Below are 21,353 nucleotides of genomic sequence, written 5' to 3'. Positions count from 1 at the left end.
CACTCGCAACCGCCTGCCACCCTGAGACTCACCCCACTAGCAACAGCCTGCCACCTTGAGAATCACCCCACTCGCAACCGCCTGCCACCCTGAGACTCACCCCACTAGCAACAGCCTGCCACCCTGAGACTCACCCCACTAGCAACAGCCTGCCACCTTGAGAATCACCCCACTCGCAACAGCCTGCCACCCTGAGACTCACCCCACTAGCAACAGCCTGCCACCTTGAGAATCACCCCACTTGCAACAGCCTGCCACCCAGAGACTCACCCCACTAGCAACAGCCTGCCACCCTGACACTCACCCCACTAGCAACAGCCTGCCACCCAGAGACTCACCCCACTAGCAACAGCCTGCCACCCTGACTCTCACCCCACTAGCAACAGCCTGCCACCCTGAGACTCACCCCACTAGCAAAAGCCTGCCACCCTGAGACTCACCCCACTAGCAACAGCCTGCCACCCAGAGACTCACCCCACTAGCAACAGCCTGCCACCCCGAGACTCACCCCACTAGCAACAGCCTGCCACCTTGAGAATCACCCCACTCACAACAGCCTGCCACCCTGAGTCTCACCCCACTCGCAACAGCCTGCCACCCTGACACTCACCCCACTCGCAACAGCCTGCCACCCTGAGAATCACCCCATTCGCAACAGCCTGCCACCCTGAGACTCACCCCACTCGCAACAGCCTGCCACCCTGAGACTCACCCCACTGGCAACAGCCTGCCACCCTGAGTCTCACCCCACTAGCAACAGCCTGCCACCCTGAGACTCACCCCACTCGCAACAGCCTGCCACCCTGAGACTCACCCCACTCGCAACAGCCTGCCACCCTGAGACTCACTGCACTAGCAACACCCTGCCACCCTGAGACTCACCCCACTCGCAACAGCCTGCCACCCTGAGAATCACCCCACTCGCAACAGCCTGCCACCCTGAGTCTCACCCCACTAGCAACAGCCTGCCACCCTGAGACTCACCCCACTCGCAACAGCCTGCCACCCTGAGACTCACCCCACTGGCAACAGCCTGCCACCCTGAGTCTCACCCCACTAGCAACAGCCTGCCACCCTGAGACTCACCCCACTCGCAACAGCCTGCCACCCTGAGACTCACTGCACTAGCAACACCCTGCCACCCTGAGACTCACCCCACTCGCAACAGCCTGCCACCCTGAGAATCACCCCACTCGCAACAGCCTGCCACCCTGAGAATCACCCCACTCGCAACAGCCTGCCACCCTGACACTCACCCCACTCGCAACAGCCTGCCATCCTGACACTCACCCCACTGGCAACAGCCTGCCACCCTGAGAATCACTGCACTAGCAACACCCTGCCACCCTGACACTCACCCCACTCGCAACAGCCTGCCACCCTGAGAATCACAGTCATTTTTTATATTTATTCATTTCAGAGATGTGGCCAGCATTGATTGCCCATCCCTAGTTGCCCTTCAGAAGGTGATGGTGAGCTGCCTTCTTGAATCGCTGCGGTCCACGGGGTGTAGGTACACCTACTGTGCTCTTAGGGAGGGAGTTCCAGGATGTTGCCCCAGTGACAGTGAAGGAATGGCGATATGTTTCCATGTCAGGGGAACCTCCAGGTGGTGGGGTTCCCAGGTATCTGCTGCTCTTGTCCTTCTAGATGGTAGTGGTCGTGGGTTTGGAAGATGCTGTATAAGGAACCATGGCGAGTTACTGCAGTGCATCTTGTAGATGGTCCACACGGCTGTCACTGTTCGTTGGTGGTGGGAATTTGAATACTTGTGGAAGGGGGAGCGATCAAGCAGGCCTGGATGGTGCTGTGCTCTTAAGTGTTCTGGGAGCTGCACTCATCCAGGCAAGTGGAGAGTATTCCACTACATTCTCGACTTGTGCCTTGCAGGTGGAGGATAGGCTTTGGAGGGATCAGGAAATTAGTTACTCGCTGTAGGATTCCTAGCCTTTGACCTGTCATCCCAGTGTTTGTTGATGCAATGTTTCCCGATAAAGCAAATACTCAATTTAAAAATGCTCATCCTTTACCTGTCCTTCACAGCATCAAATTTGAGCATGCTCAGCACAGCTCCCAGAATAAAGAACATCAGGATTGGATCCAATAGGATATATTGAGAAATAGTAATACATCCAGTATCTGTCAACAGAAAGACATGTTACAATTAATACTTCCAGTATCTGCCAATAGAAAGGCATGCTAACTCTTTAGAGTTGTCACCGGTTACAAGCTGAACTGGACCATCAGCATCAACACTAGGGCTACAGGACCAGGGCAGAGACTGTATTGCCTAACTCCGCAAAATCCTTACACCATTTAAAAAGGCTCAAATTGGAATTGTTACTCAACATTGAATACAACAGCAGTGAAGGAGCAGCTCGGCACCGTCCAGGATAGAGCACTTCACAAGATCAGTTTTGTATCGCTGCTACCAGAGAGGAGAGAAAGCCGGGACAGTGAAAACAGCGCGAGAGGAGAGTGAGCCGGAAGATTTAAAAAGCGCGGGAGATTTAAAAAGCGCGGGAGGAAAGAGAGCCGGGACATTGAAAACAGCGCGAGAGGAGAGTGAGCCAGGAGATTTAAAAAGCGCGGGAGATTTAAAAAGCGCGGGAGGAAAGAGAGCCGGGACATTGAAAACAGCGCGAGAAGAGATACAGCCGGGAGATTTTAAAAGCGCAGGAGCTGCGAGTCAGAGCGGAGATTTTAAAAGATCGCGGCCTAGTTTCGGGAGCCGTTCGGAGGAGGAGCAGTCTCTGTCAGGGAGAGAACCTGAGAACATCTAAGACACTCAGAAGGTAAGAAGGTAAGTAAGTGATTTTTACTCATTTTTACTTTTATACCTTTTTCAAATTGTGTGTGTCGGGGGGAAACAGAAAAGCTGTGACCTGAGTGGCTGATTGGGAATCTACACTAAATTAAAAAAATTAAGCATTGGTAACTAATTAAACATAATTACTTAATTATAATTTAGAGGGGTATCTAAGCCAGAGATCGGAGAGTACTATATTTAGCTTTCGCATTTATATTAGAAATCTAGTGCTAGGAAACAGATAGTTAACAGTAACTTTTTAAAAAATAAAAAAATATTTAAAACATTTTTTAACTTTTAATTTTAATTAATTGACGCAATGTCAGTTAGAGGGATGCAGTGATCTGACTGTGAGATGTGGCCGGTCCGGGAGGCTTCCAGCGTCCCGGATGGCTTCATCTGCAGAAAGTGCACCCAACTGGAGCTCCTCACAGACCACATGGTTCGGTTGGAGCAGCAATTAGAACATAGAACATAGAAAATACAGCACAGAACAGGCCCTTCGGCCCACGGTGTTGTGCCGAACCTTTGTCCTAGATTAATCAGAGATTATCATTGAGTTTACAGTGCAGAAGGAGGCCATTCGGCCCATCGAGACTGCACCGGCTCTTGGAAAGAGCACCCGACCCAAGGTCAACACCTCCATCCGATCCCCATAACCCAGTAACCCCACCCAACACTAAGGGCAATTTTGAACACTAAGGGCAATTTATCATGACCAATCCACCTAACCCGCACATCTTTGGACTGTGGGAGGAAACCGGAGCACCCGGAGGAAACCCACACAGACACGGGGAGGATGTGCAGACTCCGCACAGACAGTGACCCAAGCCGGAATCGAACCTGGGACCCTGGAGCTGTGAAGCAATTGTGCTATCCACAATGCTACCGTGCTGCCCTTAAGAACAAATAAATCTACACTACACAATTGGATGCACTTAGGAGCATGCAGGTGGCGGAAAGCGTCATAGATCGCAGTTATATAAATGTGGTCACACCCAAGGTGCAGGCAGAGAAATGGGTGACCACCAGAAAGGGCAGGCAGTCAGTGCAGGAATCCCCTGTGGTTGTCCCCCTCTCGAGCAGGTATACCCCTTTGGATACTGTCGGGGGGGATAGCCTATCAGGGGAAAACAGCAGCAGCCAGAGCAGTGGCACCACGGCTGGCTCTGATGTTCAGAAGGGAGGGTCAAAGCGCAGAAGAGCAATAGTAATAGGGGACTCTATAGTCAGGGGCACAGATAGGCGCTTCTGTGGACGTGAAAGAGACTCCAGGATGGTATGTTGCCTCCGTGGTGCCAGGGTCCAGGATGTCTCCGAACGGGTAGAGGGCATCCTGAAGGGGGAGGGCACACAGGCAGAGGTCGTTGTACATATTGGTACTAACGACATAGGCAGGAAGGGGCATGAGGTCCTGCAGCAGGAGTTCAGGGAGCTAGGCAGAAAGTTAAAAGACAGGACCTCGAGGGTTGTAATCTCGGGATTACTCCCTGTGCCACGTGCCAGTGAGGCTAGAAATAGGAAGATAGAGCAGCTAAACACGTGGCTAAACAGCTGGTGTAGGAGGGAGGGTTTCCATTATCTGGACCACTGGGAGCTCTTCCGGGGCAGGTGTGACCTATATAAGAAGGACGGGTTGCATCCAAACTGGAGAGGCATAAATATCCTGGCCGCGAGGTTTGCTGGTGTCACACGGGAGGGTTTAAACTAGTATGGCAGGGGGGTGGGCACGGGAGCAATAGGTCAGAAGGTGAGGGCATTGAGGGAGAACTAGGGAATAGGGACAGTGTGGCTCTGAGGCAGAGCAGACAGGGAGAAGTTGCTGAACACAGCGGGTCTGGTGGCCTGAAGTGCATATGTTTTAATGCAAGAAGTATTACGGGTAAGGCAGATGAACTGAGAGCTTGGATTAGTACTTGGAACTATGATGTTGTTGCCATTACAGAGACCTGGTTGAGGGAAGGGCAGGATTGGCAGCTAAACGTTCCAGGATTTAGATGTTTCAGGCTGGATAGAGGGGGATGTAAAAGGGGTGGCGGAGTTGCGCTACTGGTTAGGGAGAATATCACAGCTGTACTGCGGGAGGACACCTCAGAGGGCAGTGAGGCTATATGGGTACAGATCAGGAATAAGAAGGGTGCAGTCACAATGTTGGGGGTTTACTTCAGGCCTCCCAACATCCAGCGGGAGATAGAGGAGCAGATCGGTAGACAGATTTTGGAAAAGAGTAAAAACAACAGGGTTGTGGTGATGGGAGACTTCAAGTTCCCCAATATTGACTGGGACTCACTTAGTGCCAGGGGCTTAGACGGGGCGGAGTTCGTAAGGAGCATCCAGGAGGGCTTCTTAAAACAATATGTGGACAGCCCAACTAGGGAAGGGGCGGTACTGGACCTGGTATTGGGGAATGGGCCCGGCCAGGTGGTAGATGTTTCAGTAGGGGAGCATTTCGGGAACAGTGACCACAATTCAGTAAGTTTTAAAGTGCTGGTGGACAAGGATAAGAGTGGTCCTAGGATGAATGTGCTAAATTGGGGGAAGGCTAATTATAACAATATTAGGCAGGAACTGAAGAACATAGATTGGGGGCGGATGTTTGAGGGCAAATCAACATCTGACATGTGGGAGGCTTTCAAGTGTCAGTTGAAAGGAATTCAGGACCGGCATGTTCCTGTGAGGAAGAAGGATAAATACGGCAATTTCCGGGAACCTTGGATAACGAGAGATATTGTAGGGCTCGTCAATAAGAAAAAGGAGGCATTTGTCAGGGCTAAAAGGCTGGGAACAGACAAAGCCTCTGTGGAATATAAGGAAAGTAGGAAGGAACTTAAGCAAGGAGTCAGGAGGGCTAGAAGGGGTCACGAAAAGTCATTGGCAAATAGGGTTAAGGAAAATCCCAAGGCTTTTTACACGTACATAAAAAGCAAGAGGGTAGCCAGGGAAAGGGTTGGCCCACTGAAGGATAGGCAAGGGAATCTATGTGTGGAGCCAGAGGAAATGGGCGAGGTACTAAATGAATACTTTGCATCAGTATTCACCAAAGAGAAGAAATTGGTAGACGTTGAGTCTGGAGAAGGGTGTGTAGATAGCCTGGGTCACATTGAGATCCAAAAAGACGAGGTGTTGGGTGTCTTAAAAAATATTCAGGTAGATAAGTCCCCAGGGCCTGATGGGATCTACCCCAGAATACTGAAGGAGGCTGGAGAGGAAATTGCTGAGGCCTTGACAGAAATCTTTGGATCCTCACTGTCTTCAGGTGATGTCCCGGAGGACTGGAGAATAGCCAATGTTGTTCCTCTGATTAAGAAGGGTAGCAAGGATAATCCAGGGAACTACAGGCCGGTGAGCCTTACTTCAGTGGTAGGGAAATTACTGGAGAGAATTCTTCGAGACAGGATCTACTCCCATTTGGAAGCAAATGGACGTATTAGTGAGAGGCAGCATGGTTTTGTGAAGGGGAGGTCGTGTCTCACTAACTTGATAGAGTTTTTCGAGGAGGTCACTAAGATGATTGATGCAGATAGGGCAGTGGATGTTGTCTATATGGACTTCAGTAAGGCATTTGACAAGGTCCCTCATGGTAGACTAGTACAAAAGGTGAAGTCACACGGGATCAGGGGTGAGCTGGCAAGGTGGATACAGAACTGGCTAGGTCATAGAAGGCAGAGAGTAGCAATGGAAGGATGCTTTTCTAATTGGAGGGCTGTGACCAGTGGTGTTCCACAGGGATCAGTGCTGGGACCTTTGCTGTTTGTAGTATATATAAATGATTTGGAGGAAAATGTAACTGGTCTGATTAGTAAGTTTGCAGACGACACAAATGTTGGTGGAATTGCGGATAGCGATGAGGCAAGTTTTTTTACGCAGAGGGTAGTGGGTGCCTGGAACTCGCTACCGGAGGAGGTGGTGGAAGCAGGGACGATTGTGACTTTTAAGGGGCATCTTGACAAATACATGAATAGGATGGGAATAGAGGGATACAGACCTAGGAAGTGTAGAAGATTGTAGTTTAGTCGGGCAGCATGGTCGGCACTGGCTTTTTGGGCCAAAGGGCCTGTTCCTGTGCTGTACATTTCTTTGTTCTTGTAGACTTAATTTGAAACCCCTCTTTCCTCACTTTTTGGCTAAGTATAATCAGGCAAAATAAAGCTCCGAGTCACAGAGAATGTTACCAGAAGGGGTAACTGACAGTTGGTTCAAACAATTGTGACAAAGATGATTGATGAGGGGAGGGCGGTGGATGTTGTTTACATGGACTTCAGTTTACAAGGTGCCTCATGGCAGACTGGTACAAAAGGTGAAGTCACACGTGATCAGAGGTGAAGTGGTAAGATGGATACAGAACTGGCTCGGTCACAGAAGGCAACGGGTAGCAGTAGAAGGGTGTTTTTCTGAATGGAAGGTTGTGACTAGTGGTGTTCCACAGGATCGGTGCTGGGGTCTGTGTTGTTTGTAGTATACATAAACGATTTGGAGGAAAATATAGCTGGTCTGATTCGATGTGCAGTATAGGTAGATTGGCCATGCTAAATTGCCCTTAGTGTCCAAAAAGGTTAAGTGGGGGTTACTGGGTTATGGGGGTAGGGTAGAGACGTGGGCTTGAGTGGAGTGCTCTTTGTAAGGGCCAGTGCAGACTCGCTGGGCCGATTGGCCTCCTTCTGCCCTGTAAATTCTATGATTCCAGTAAGTTCGCGGATGACACCAAAGTTGGTGGAGTGGCAGATAGTGTTAAGGATTTTCAGAGGATACAGCAGGACATAGATAGGTTGGAGACGTGGGCAGAGAAATGGCAAATGGACTTCAATCCAGATGAATGTGAGGTCATGCATTTTGGTATGGCTAACATAGAGGGCAAATATACAATAAATGGCAAAACTCTGAGGAATATAGAAAGTCAGGGAGATCTGGGCGTGTAGGTCCACAGATATAGGGAATGTTTGCCTTCATTGGACGGGGCATCAAGTATAAAAACTGGCAAGTCATGCTACACTTGTATAGAACCTTGGTAAGGCTGCACTTGAAATATTGCGCACAATTCTGGTCACCACATTACTAGGAGGATGTTGAGGCTTTGGAGAGGGTGCAGAGGAGGTTTACGAGGATGTTGCCTGGTCTGGAGGGTGTTAGCTATGCGGAGAGGCTGAATAGACTTGCTCTGTTTTCATTAGAAAGACGGAGGTGGAGGGGTGACATGATAGAGGCCTACAAGATTATGAGGGATATGGATAGAGTGGATGGGCAGGCACTCTTTCCCAGGGTGGATGGGTCAAGTCACCAGGGGGCATAGATTTAAGGTCTGTGGGTCAAAGTTTAGAGATGTGCGAGGTGTTAAGTAATGGGTTAAGAGACATTGCAATTAGTTAAGTATCCATTAATTGACACTGATATTTAAAGGGGCTTCAGCTGGCCTCTGTCAGGTGATGTGTAGTTAGAGTTTTGTGCAAAGGCTGTTGGAATGAAATAAATGTGAGTTTGTGAAAAAGGAACAGAACTTTAGACTCTTCATATCACAGCAACTAAAACGGTTAACAATTGGTAGCAGAGGGTGGTTGCTGTGTAAATGTGAAGGGTTGAAAGATACAACTTTTCCAGATCAAACCAAGGAGTGAGTGAGAAAAGGAAAAAAAAAAGGGATATCTGGCTGAACCAAGGATAAAGATGGCTGGATATGACTATCCTCCCTTATTTTCTGAAAGGGAATTGTACGACCAATGGAGAAGTGCAGTAGTTATGTGGACTAAGGTAACTGCTTTGGGAAAGAGAAAACAAGGTATGGCATTGGCTCTTTCTCTACCATATGGCAGTAAAATCCAAAACAAAGTGCTTTCTGAGCTGGAATTGGAAGAGTTAGACTCAGAAGAAGGTCTGGAGACTTTATTACATTATATGGATAAGATTTATAAGAAAGATGACTTGTTAAGTGCGTATGAAGCATGGTCGGATTTTGATAAGTTCCGGAAAATGGAGGATATCTCCATGGAAGACTACATAATGGAATTTGGCAGACTATATAAAAGGCTGCAGAAACACAATCTGGAATTTCCAGTCTGTGTTGGCCTTTAAATTACTTGACTGTGCTAGAGTGAGCAACATGGATAGGCTCCTGGTTTTGACAGGAGTTCAGTTTACTGATAAGGATACCTTATTCGAACAGGTGACAAAAGCTTTACAAAAGTTTCTGGGGAACATTCGATTCCAATGGCTCTGATGACCCAAATAGGTCAGCCTGCAATAAGGCAGAATATGGAAGATACACTACTAACAGGATGGCGAAATCGTATGGCTACGAACAGGGCTCAAGACTATAGAAGGAGACGGAGACAAGGAAATTATGAAGACAGAAACCCAGTTCGAACCTGGAAGATGAACCCCAGAAATGCACGGGGCATGATAAATCGATGTTTTCGATGTGACTCTCAATACCATTATGCTTTCAACTGTCCAACTCGTTATGATAGAGTGTTTGAGGCGACACATGACACGGAAAAGTCAGAAGAGGAAAAAGATAGTGACCGGAAAGAAGGCATTGTCCTATTGACAAGCAGTTTTACGCCGGTAATGAGGGTGTTGGTTGCAGAATCCTTCAACTGTGCTGTATTGGACAGTGGCTGCACATCTACTGTGTGTGGAATTGACTGGTTAAAATGTTACCTGGACTCTTTGAATGCTGAAAATCATAACAAGGTTAAGGAATTTGAAAGTTCCACAAGTTTCAGGTTTGGGGATGATAATACTCTGAAGTCGCTGAAAGGAGTGGTGATCCCTTGCAATATTGCCGGAGTGAATCATTTCATTAGCACAGATGTTGTATCAAGTGAGATACCTTTGTTTCTGAGCAGACCGTCGATGAAGAAAGCACACATGAAACTGGATATGGAACAGGATAAGGCAACAGTTTTTGGAAAGACGGTAGACTTACAATTTACACAGTCAGGACACTATTGTATTCCATTCCTGACAAATAATATATCAAGTAGAGTGGTTAAGGATGTGCTAATGGCAGTTGAAAATGCGACTTTAGCTGATAAAAAGCTTGTGGTATTAAAACTGCATAGGCAATTTGCACATCCGTCTCCTCGGAGGCTGAAAATTTTATTAAAGGATGCAGCGGTAAGGGATGACGACTATACTAAACTGATAGAGCATGTTAGTAACCGCTGTGAAGTTTGTAGGAAGTACAGAAGGACACCAGCACGACCGATAGTAACCCTACCGTTGGCCAGGGATTTTAACGACATTGTGGCCATGGACCTTAAGATCTGGGAGAAAGCAAATAATATATTCATTTTGCATTTTGTAGATTTAGCAACCAGATTTAGTCAATCAACGATTGTACGAAGTAAAGAAAAGAGAGTAATTCTGGATCAAATCGTGGAAAAATGGATAGGGACAGGAATGGGTGCACCGGCAAAAATCCTTACGGACAATGGGGGAGAATTTGCTAATGATGAGTTTAGGGATATGTGTGAAAACATGAATATCAGAGTTATGAATACGGGTGCAGAAAGCCCATTTAGTAATGGTGTCTGTGAAAGAAATCATGCTGTCATCGATGACATGCTTCGGAATATTTTGGCAGATCGACCAAATTGCAGGCTAAATTCAGCTTTAGCATGGGCAGTACATGCAAAGAATTCATTGCAGATGGTTGGGGACTATAGTCCCCAGCTTGGGGGCTGGGAAATCTTTATGGGGCAACAGAAAGCTACTAAAAAAAGCTATAAAGAAGAGTAAGATAGATTATGAGAGTAAACATGCTCAGAATATAAAAACAGATAGTAAAAGTTTCTACAAACATATAAAACAAAAAAGAGTGGCTAAGGTAAATATTGGTCCTTTAGAGGATGAGAAGGGAGATTTAATAATGGGAGATGAGGAAATGGCTGAGGAACTGAACAGGTTTTTTGGGTCGTTCTGCACAGTGGAAGACACAAATAACATGCCAGTGACTGATGGAAATGAAGCTATGACAGGTGAGGATTGTTATCACCAAGGAGGTAGTGATGGGCAAGCTAATGGGGCTAAAGGTAGACAAGTCTCCTGGCCCTGATGGAATGCATCCCAGAGTGCTAAAAGAGATGGCTAGGGAAATTGCAAATGCACTAGTGATAATTTACCAAAATTCACTTGACTCTGGGGTGGTCCCGGCGGATTGGAAATTAGCAAACGTGACACCACTGTTTAAAAAAGGAGGTAGGCAGAAAGCGGGTAATTATAGGCCAATGAGCCTAACTTCGGTAGTGGGGAAGATGCTGGAATCTATCAACAAGGAAGAAATAGCGAGGCACTTGGATGGAAATTGTCCCACTGGACAGACGCAGCATCGGTTCATAAAGGGCAGGTCATGCCTAACTAATTTAGTGGAATTTTTTGAGGACATTACCAGTGCAGTAGATAACGGGGAGCCAATGGATGTGGTATATCTGGATTTCCAGAAAGCCTTTGACAAGGTGCCACACAAAAGGTTGCTGCATAAGATAAAGATGCATGGCATTAAGGGGAAAGTAGTAGCATGGATAGAGGATTGGTTAATTAACAGAAAGCAAAGAGTGGGGATTAATGGGTGTTTCTCTGGTTGGCAATCAGTAGCTAGTGGTGTCCCTCAGGGATCAGTGTTGGGCCCACAACTGTTCACAATTTACATAGATGATTTGGAGTTGGGGAACAAGGGCAATGTGTCAAAGTTTGCAGATGACACTAAGATGAGTGGTAAAGCAAAAAGTGCAGATGATACTGGAAGTCTGCAGAGGGATTTGGATAGGCTAAGTGAATGGGCGAGGGTCTGGCAGATGGAATACAATGTGAGGTTATCCATTTTGGTAGTAATAACAGCAAAAGGGATTATTATTTAAATGATAAAATATTAAAACATGCTGCTGTGCAGAGAGACCTGGGTGTGCTAGTGCATGAGTCGCAAAAAGTTGGTTTTCAGGTGCAACAGGTGATTAAGAAGGCAAATGGAATTTTGTCCTTCATTGCTAGAGGGATGGAGTTTAAGACTAGGGAGGTTGTGCTGCAATTGTATAAGGTGTTAGTGAGGCCACACCTGGAGTATTGTGTTCAGTTTTGGTCTCCTTACTTGTGAAAGGACGTACTGGCACTGGAGGGTGTGCAGAGGAGATTCACTAGGTTAATCCCAGAGCTGAAGGGGTTGGATTACGAGGAGAGGTTGAGTAGACTGGGACTGTACTCGTTGGAATTTAGAAGGATGAGGGGGGATCTTATAGAAACATATAAGATTATGAAGGGAATAGATAGGATAGATGCGGGCAGGTTGTTTCCACTGGCGGGTGAAAGCAGAACTAGGGGGCATAGCCTCAAAATAAGGGGAAGTAGATTTAGGACTGAGTTTAGGAGGAACTTCTTCACCCAAAGGGTTGTGAATCTATGGAATTCCTTGCCCAGTGAAGCAGTAGAGGCTCCTTCATTAAATGTTTTTAAGATAAAGATAGATAGTTTTCTTAAGAATAAAGGGATTAAGAGTTATGGTGTTCGGGCCGGAAAGTGGAGCTGAGTCCACAAAAGATCAGCCATGATCTCATTGAATGGTGGAGCAGGCTCGAGGGGCCAGATGGCCGACTCCTGCTCCTAGTTCTTATGTTATGTTCTTATCAATTAGTGTTTGGTAGAAATCCTAAAATTCCGTCCATTTTGGATGACCAGCCTACAGCTTGGGAGGGGACTACAATTAGCTCTGGTTTTGCTGAACATTTACATGCATTTCATCGCAGTAGAAAAGCTTTTTTGGAAGCAGAAGTCTCTGAAAGAATTCGCAGAGCTTTAAGACATAACGTACGGCCATCAGATGCCGTTTTTCAGCAAGGAGGCATGGTATACTATAAGAGAGACAATTCTAATGAATGGAAAGGCCCAGGGAAGATCATAGGCATAGATGGCAAAACAATTATTTTGGAACATGGTAATCAAACTGTTAGGGTACATTCATCAAGGATAATGGGTACAGATTACACATTTTCAAATTTAGACAGAGCAGACAGACATGACAAGGAACCAGAGTCACCTGGTACGCACATGTTACAGAACTATGAGGACCAATTAACTGATATTGACAGGGTTTTTGTGGAGGAACACAACATTTCTGATGAATTAGAACAGGCCATTTTTCCGAAAGGGCAACTGCCAAAAGTTGGTACAAAAGTGACATACTTGCCTGAAGGGTCTAGTCAATGGAAGGATGCAACTGTTATTAGTAGAGCAGGGAAGGCCGCTGGAAAGTATAAACATTGGTTGAATGTACAGCATTCAGGGGAAGGAGTCAAGACAATGGATTGGGAAACGAAGTTCAAAAATGGAGGGCACAGAAACGCAGTGCCAGTTCAGATAGTACATCGGATAGTGAACAGGTCCGCAGGAAAAGGTCGAGAACTATTGAAAGGACATCCCACAGCAGAAGGGAAAGATCAAGCAGTAGCAGTACAGAACGAGATACCAGGCAGGAGAGGGGACATAGTTTGCCAAGATCTCAGAACATGAGTAAGACTACGAATACTAATAGGAGTAGGAGCCCACATGCACGTGAGATTCTGGTGGCCTCAAATAAATTAGATGAAAACGTTATTAAAGAAGCAATTGCATAGTTGGAGTGAATTTGGGGTATACACGGAAGTACCGGATAGGGGACAAAGATCTCTACCCCACAGATGGATTTGCATGGAAAAGGTTCTTCCGGATGGAAGTTATAAGGCAAAGGCCAGGCTTGTGGCAAGGGGGTTTGAAGAAAACTTAGAAGATCAGGATTTAAGGGTAGATTCACCTACAGCAAGAAAGGTTATTTTAAAGATCTTCTTGGCTCTATTAGCCACAAAGGCATGGGAATGCCAATCTATAGATATAAAAGCTGCCTTTTTGCAGGGGCATCAGCTCCAGAGAGACATTTTTCTCCGTCCTCCTAAAGAAGCAGCTAACACAGAAAGGGTACTCTGGAAGTTGAACAAATGTGTATATGGATTAAATGATGCATCTAGAACAACAAAGAACAAAGAAATGTACAGCACAGGAACAGGCCCTTCGGCCCTCCAAGCCCGTGCCGACCATACTGCCCGACTAAACTACAATCTTCTACACTTCCTGGGTCCGTATCCTTCTATTCCCATCCTATTCATATATTTGTCAAGATGCCCCTTAAATGTCCCTATCGTCCCTGCTTCCACTACCTCCTCCGGTAGTGAGTTCCAGGAACCCACTACCCTCTGCGTAAAAAACTTGCCTCGTACATCTACTCTAAACCTTGCCCCTCTCACCTTAAACCTATGCCCCCTAGTAATTGACCCCTCTACCCTGGGGAAAAGCCTCTGACTATCCACTCTGTCTATGCCCCTCATAATTTTGTATACCTCTATCAGGTCGCCCCTCAACCTCCTTCGTTCCAGTGAGAACAAACCGAGTTTATTCAATCGCTCCTCATAGCTTATGCCCTCCATACCAGGCAACATATTGGTAAATCTCTTCTGCACCCTCTCTAAAGCCTCCACATCCTTCTGGTAGTGTGGCGACCAGAATTGAACACTATACTCCAAGTGTGGCCGAACTAAGGTTCTATACAGCTGCAACATGACTTGCCAATTCTTATACTCAATGCCCCGGCCAATGAAGGCAAGCATGCCGTATGCCTTCTTGACTACCTTCTCCACCTGTGTTGCCCCTTTCAATGACCTGTGGACCTGTACTCCTAGATCTCTTTGACTTTCAATACTCTTGAGGGTTCTACCATTCACTGTATATTCCCTACCTGCATTAGCCCTTCCAAAATGCATTACCTCACATTTGTCCGGATTAAACTCCATCTGCCATCTCTCCGCCCAAGTCTCCAGACAATCTAAATCCTGCTGTATCCTCAGACAGTCCTCATCGCTATCCGCAATTCCACCAACCTTTGTGTCGTCTGCAAACTTACTAATCAGACCAGTTATATTTTCCTCCAAATCATTTATATATACTACAAAGAGCAAAGGTCCCAGCACTGATCCCTGTGGAACACCACTGGTCACAGCCCTCCAATTAGAAAAGCATCCCTCCATTGCTACCCTCTGCCTTCTATGGCCTAGCCAGTTCTGTATCCACCTTGCCAGTTCACCCCTGATCCCGTGTGACTTCACCTTTTGTACTAGTCTACCATGAGGGACCTTGTCAAAGGCCTTACTGAAGTCCATATAGACAACATCTACTGCCCTACCTGCATCAATCATCTTAGTGACCTCCTCGAAAAACTCTATCAAGTTAGTGAGACACGACCTCCCCTTCACAAAACCGTGCTGCCTCTCACTAATACGTCCATTTGCTTCCAAATGGGAGTAGATCCTGTCTCGAAGAATTCTCTCCAGTAATTTCCCTACCACTGAAGTAAGGCTCACCGGCCTGTAGTTCCCGGGATTATCCTTGCTACCCTTCTTAAACAGAGGAACAACATTGGCTATTCTCCAGTCCTCCGGGACATCCCCTGAAGACAGCGAGGATCCAAAGATTTCTGTCAAGGCCTCAGCAATTTCCTCTCCAGCCTCCTTCAGTATTCTGGGGTAGATCCCATCAGGCCCTGGGGACTTATCTACCTTAATATTTTTTAAGACACCCAACACCTCGTCTTTTTGGATCACAATGTGACCCAGGCTATCTACACCCCCTTCTCCAGACTCAACATCGACCAATTCCTTCTCTTTGGTGAATACTGATGCAAAGTATTCATTTAGTACCTCGCCCATTTCCTCTGGCTCCACACATAGATTCCCTTGCCTATCCTTCAGTGGGCCAACCCTTTCCCTGGCTACCCTCTTGCTTTTTATGTATGTGTAAAAAGCCTTGGGATTTTCCTTAACCCTATTTGCCAATGACTTTTCATGACCCCTTCTAGCCCTCCTGACTCCTTGCTTAAGTTCCTTCCTACTTTCCTTATATGCCACACAGGCTTTGTCTGTTCCCAACCTTTTAGCCCTGACAAATGCCTCCTTTTTCTTTTTGATGAGGCCTACAATATCACTCGTCATCCAAGGTTCCCGAAAATTGCCGTATTTATCTTTCTTCCTCACAGGAACATGCCTGTCCTGTATTCCTTTCAACTGACACTTGAAAGCCTCCCACATGTCAGATGTTGATTTGCCCTCAAACATCCGCCCCCAATCTATGTTCTTCAGTTCCCGCCTAATATTGTTATAATTAGCCTTCCCCCAATTTAGCACATTCATCCTCGGACCACTCTTATCCTTGTCCACCAGTACTTTAAAACTTACTGAATTGTGGTCACTGTTACCGAAATGCTCCCCTACTGAAACATCTACCACCTGGCCGGGCTCATTCCCCAATACCAGGTCCAGTACTGCCCCTTCCCTAGTTGGACTGTTTACATATTGTTTTAAGAAGCCCTCCTGGATGCTCCTTACAAACTCCGCCCCGTCTAAGCCCCTGGCACTAAGTGAGTCCCAGTCAATATTGGGGAAGTTGAAGTCTCCCATCACCACAACCCTGTTGTTTTTACTCTTTTCCAAAATCTGTCTACCTATCTGCTCCTCTATCTCCCGCTGGCTGTTGGGAGGCCTGTAGTATACCCCCAACATTGTGACTGCACCCTTCTTATTCCTGATTTCTACCCATATAGCCTCACTGCCCTCGGAGGTGTCCTCTCGCAGTATAGCTGTGATATTCTCCCGAACAAGTAGCGCAACTCCGCCTCCCCTTTTACATCCCCCTCTATCCCGCCTGAAACATCTAAATCCTGGAACGTTTAGCTGCCAATCCTGCCCTTCCCTCAACCAGGTCTCTGTAATGGCAACAATATCATAGTTCCAAGTAGTAATCCAAGCTCTCAGTTCATCTGCCTTACCCGTAATGCTCCTTGCATTAAAACATATGCACTTCAGGCCACCAGACCCGCTGTGTTCAGCAACTTTTCCCCGTCTGCTCTGCCTCAGAGCCACACTGTCCCTATTCCCTAGTTCTCCCTCAATGCTCTCACCTTCTGACCTATTGCTCCCGTGCCCACCCCCCTGCCATACTAGTTTAAACCCTCCCGTGTGACACTAGCAAACCTCGCGGCCAGGATATTTATGCCTCTCCGGTTTAGATGCAACCCGTCCATCTTATACAGGCCACACCTGCCCCGGAAGAGCTCCCAGTGGTCCAGAAAACGGAAACCCTCCCTCCTACACCAGCTGTTTAGCCACGTGTTTGTCTGCTCTATCTTCCTATTTCTAGCCTCACTGGCACGTGGCACAGGGAGTAATCCCGAGATTACAACCCTCGAGGTCCTGTCTTTTAACTTTCTGCCTAGCTCCCTGAACTCCTGCTGCAGGACCTCATGCCCCTTCCTGCCTATGTCGTTAGTACCAATATGTACAACGACCTCTGCCTGTTTGCCCTCCCCCTTCAGGATTCCCTCTACCCGTTCGGAGACATCCTGGACCCTGGCACCAGGGAGGCAACATACCATCCTGGAGTCTCTTTCACGTCCACAGAAGCGCCTATCTGTGCCCCTGACTATAGAGTCCCCTATTACTATTACTCTTCTGCGCTTTGACCCTCCCTTCTGAACATCAGAGCCAGCCGTGGTGCCACTGCTCTGGCTGCTGCTGTTTTCCCCTGATAGGCTATCCCCCCCAACAGTATCCAAAGGGGTATATCTGTTCGAGAGGGGGACAACCACAGGGGATTCCTGCACTGACTGCCTGCCCTTTCTGGTGGTCACCCATTTCTCTGCCTGCACCTTGGGTGTGACCACATTTACATAACTGCGATCTATGACGCTTTCCGCCACCTGCATGCTCCTAAGTGCATCCAATTGCTGCTCCAACCGAACCATGCGGTCTGTGAGGAGCTGCAGTTGGGTGCACTTTCTGCAGATGAAGCCATCCGGGACGCTGGAAGCCTCCCGGACCTGCCACATCTCACAGTCAGAGCACAGCACCCCTCTAACTGACATTGCGTCAATTAATTAAAATTAAAATTTGTCTTTTTTTTTTAAATACTTTTTTTTTTTAATTGCAAAGTTACTGTCAACTATCTGTTTCCTAGCACTAGATTTCTAATAGAAATGCGATAGCTAACTATAATACTCTCCGATCTCTGGCTTAGATATCCTCTAAATCATAATTAAGTTATTATGTTTAATTAGTTCCCAAATACTCAAATTTTTTTTTAAAATTTAGGTTAGAATCCCAACCAGCCACTCAGGTCACAGCTTTTCTGTGATGTCACTTCAGTTTCCCCCCGACACACACAATTTGAAAAAAGGTATAAAAGTAAAAATCACTTACTTACCTTCTTACCTTCTGAGAGTCTGGTATTTTTCGGTAAGGTCAGTTTTGTTAAAGTTAAGCTGTTGCCAGTTGAAAGCAGATCCTGCAATGTTTTACTGGCACTATAAAGGAACTCTTTCTGGCATTTTTATGATGCATGTTGATGATTTTTTGTGGGGTGGGACTAATAATTTTGAAGCTATTGTAACTCTGGTTTGAGGAAAGAATTCAGGGTTGGAAGTCAGGCTTCCGGTGCATTTAAATATATTGGACTGGAAATTGGACAGACTAAGTTAGGGGCAACTTTACCTCAGCAATCTTATTTGGAAAGCATCACCCCAATAGCAATTAGTCATGGCCGAGTTTCACAAAAAGACGCAATGATTTCAAAGATAGAAAAAGAGCAACTGCAAAGTTTAATTGGGCAACTGAACTGGTTAGGTAGACAGACTAGACCGGACGTGAGTTTTGATGTCTTAGAGTTGAGTACAAAAATGAATGATCCCAAAGTGGAAGACATAATAAGAGCAAATAAAGCGTTGGCCAAACTAAAAATGCAGGAGTGTGTTTTGAAGTTCCTGGTTTTAGGTGACTTTAAGCACTTGAAACTCAGTTTATAGTGATGCGTCCTACGCAAATTTATGTGATGGGGTTTCAAGCACAGGTGGTTTTATAATTTTCCTTTTGGGGAACAATGGTAAATGTTGCCCGCTTGTGTGGGAAACAAAGAAAATAAGGAGAGTGGTAAAAAGCACTTTGGCTGCTGAGACGTTAAGCCTTGCAGAGGCGGTGGATATGGCCTTTTATATAAGTATGGTATTGACAGAAATTTTGGGATGAGGGGATTTGGGTAATATACCTATTGACTGTCACATTGACAATAAATCCCTGTGGGAAAATGTGCACTCTACAAAAAGTGTCAATGAAAAGAGGTTACGGATAGACATCACAAGTTTGAAGCAGATGTTGGACAGAGGGGAAATAACAAAAATTAAATGGGTCGACAGGAGCTATCAACTGTCAGACTGTTTTACGAAAAGAGGGGCGAGTTCACAGAAACCTTTGGATATTGTTAATGAAGGGCGCTCGTTTCTGTGACTGTTTCTTTTTCTCGTCCAAACAAAAAAAAACTGGTGGAAATCATGTGTGTGTTTTTGAGTTTCTTGAAATTTTGTTTTCACCTAATTTTTTTTTTCTCCAAGGAAGGGGAGACTGTTAAGTAATGGCTTAAGAGACATTGCAATTAGTTGTCTCATTTATGTTAAGTATCCATTAATTGACACGGATATTTAAAGGGGCTTCAGGTGGCCTCTGTCAGGTGATGGATGGTTAGAGTTTTTTGCAGAGGCTGTTGGAATGAAATAAATGTGTGTTTGTGAAAAAGGAACAGAACTTTAGACTCTTCATATAACAGCAACTAAAACGTTTAACACGAGGCAGGTTTTTTTACAAAGAGGGTGGTGAGTGCCTGAAACGCGTTGCCAGGGGAGGTTGTGGAAGCAATACGGCATTCAAAAGGCATCTCGACAAATACATGGATGGGATGGTTATAGAGGGATACGGCACAAGTGCTGAGGGTTTTGGCCAAGGGTGGCAGCATGGCCGGTACAGGCTTGGAGGGCTGAAGGGCCTGTTCCTGTGCTGTATTGCTCTTTGTTCTTGCGTATTAAGGTACCCAAAAAAATCAAAGTTTTTTGCAAGTTCCTTTCTTTGTTAAATTTATATACGGGGTGTGGGTGTCGCTGGTTAGACCAGCATTTATTGCCCATCCCTAGTTGCCCTTCTTGAACCACTGCAGTCCCTGAGGTGTAGGTACACCCACTGTGCTGTTAGGGAGGGAATTCCAGGATGTTGTCAAGCGACAGTGAAAGAACGGAGATACATTTCCAAGTCAGGGTGCTGAGTGACTTGGAGGGGAACCTCCAGGTGGCGGGATTCCCAGGTATCTGCTGCTTGGGAGGCAAGTCACGCATCGTAGGATTCCTAGCCTTTGATCTGCCCTGGTAGTTGCAGTATTAATGTGGCTAGTCCAGTTCAGTTTCTGGTCAATGGTAACCTCTAGGATGTTGATTGTGGGGAATTCAGCGATGGTAATGCTATTGAATATTCTGGCGTGATGGTTAGATGCTCTCTTGTGTGGCGTGAATGTAACTTGCCACTTGTCAGCCCAAGCTGGGTATGGGCTGAGGTTAGAAACAGGAAAGGAGAGGTCACCCTGTTAGGGGTTTTCTATAGGCCTCCGAAAAGTTCCAGAGATGTAGAGGAGAGGACTGCAAAGATGATTCTGGATAGGAGCGAAAGCAACAGGGTAGTTGTTCTGGGGACTTTAACTTTCCAAATATTGACTGGAAACGTTATAGTTCGGGTACATTAGATGGGTCCGTTTTTGTCCACTGTGTGCAGGAGGGTTTCCTGACACAGTGTGTAGATAGGCCAATGAGAGGCAAGGCCATTTTGGATTTGGTACTGGGTAATGAACCAGGACAGTGTTAGATTTGGAGGTTGGTGAGCACTTTGGTGATAGTGACCACAATTCGATTACGTTTACTTTAGTGATGGGTATATACCGCAGGGCAAGTGTTATATCTGAGGGAAAGGCAATTATGATGCGATGAGGCAAGACTTAGGATACATCGGATGGAGAGGAAAACTGCAGGGGATGGGCACAATGGAAATGTGGAGTTTGCTCAAGGAACAGACACTGCGTGTCCTTGATAAGTATGTACCTGTCAGGCAGGGAGGAAGTGGTCGAGTGAGGGAACCGTGGTTTACTAAAGCAGTCGAAACACTTGCAAAGAGGAAGAAGGAGACTTATGTAAAGATGAGACATGAAGGTTCAGTGAGGGCGCTCGAGAGTTACAAGTTAGCTAGGAAGGACCTAAAGAGAGAGCTAAGAGGAGCCAGGAGGGGACATGAGAAGTCTTTGGCAGGTAGGATCAAGGATAACCCTAAAGCTTTCTATAGATATGTCAGGAATAAAAGAATGACTAGGGTAAGAGTAGGACCAGTCAAGGACAGGGATGGGAAGTTGTGTGTGGACTCTGAAGAGATAGGCGAGATAAAATAGAACATAGAACGATACAGCGCAGTACAGGCCCTTCGGCCCACGATTTGCACCGAAACAAAAGCCATCTAACCTACACTATGCCATTATCATCCATATGCTTATCCAATAAACTTTTAAATGCCCTCAATGTTGGTGAGTTCACTACTGTTGCCGGTAGGGCATTCCACGGCCTCACCACTCTTTGCGTAAAGAACCTACCTCTGACCTCTGTCCTATATCTATTACCCCTCAGTTT

General features: G+C 46.4%; 1 protein-coding gene across 4 annotated transcripts in view; it reads right to left on the bottom strand.

The window, feature by feature from the left end:
* Nucleotides 1-21,353, bottom strand: part of pomt2 (protein-O-mannosyltransferase 2) — a 196,266-nt gene that overhangs the window by 121,050 nt on the left and 53,863 nt on the right. For all 4 annotated transcript variants that reach the window (XM_072494489.1, XM_072494497.1, XM_072494499.1 and 1 more), the window contains one exon: nt 2,031-2,139. In XM_072494489.1, the coding sequence (XP_072350590.1) occupies nt 2,031-2,139 (109 nt within the window). The remainder of the gene's footprint in view (nt 1-2,030; nt 2,140-21,353) is intronic.

The sequence above is a fragment of the Scyliorhinus torazame genome, chromosome 2, assembly GCF_047496885.1.
Source record: "Scyliorhinus torazame isolate Kashiwa2021f chromosome 2, sScyTor2.1, whole genome shotgun sequence".
NCBI classification, from domain to species: Eukaryota; Metazoa; Chordata; class Chondrichthyes; order Carcharhiniformes; family Scyliorhinidae; genus Scyliorhinus; species Scyliorhinus torazame.
The sequence above is the reverse complement of the archived record's forward strand: the minus strand, read 5'-3'. Positions and strand labels throughout refer to the sequence as shown.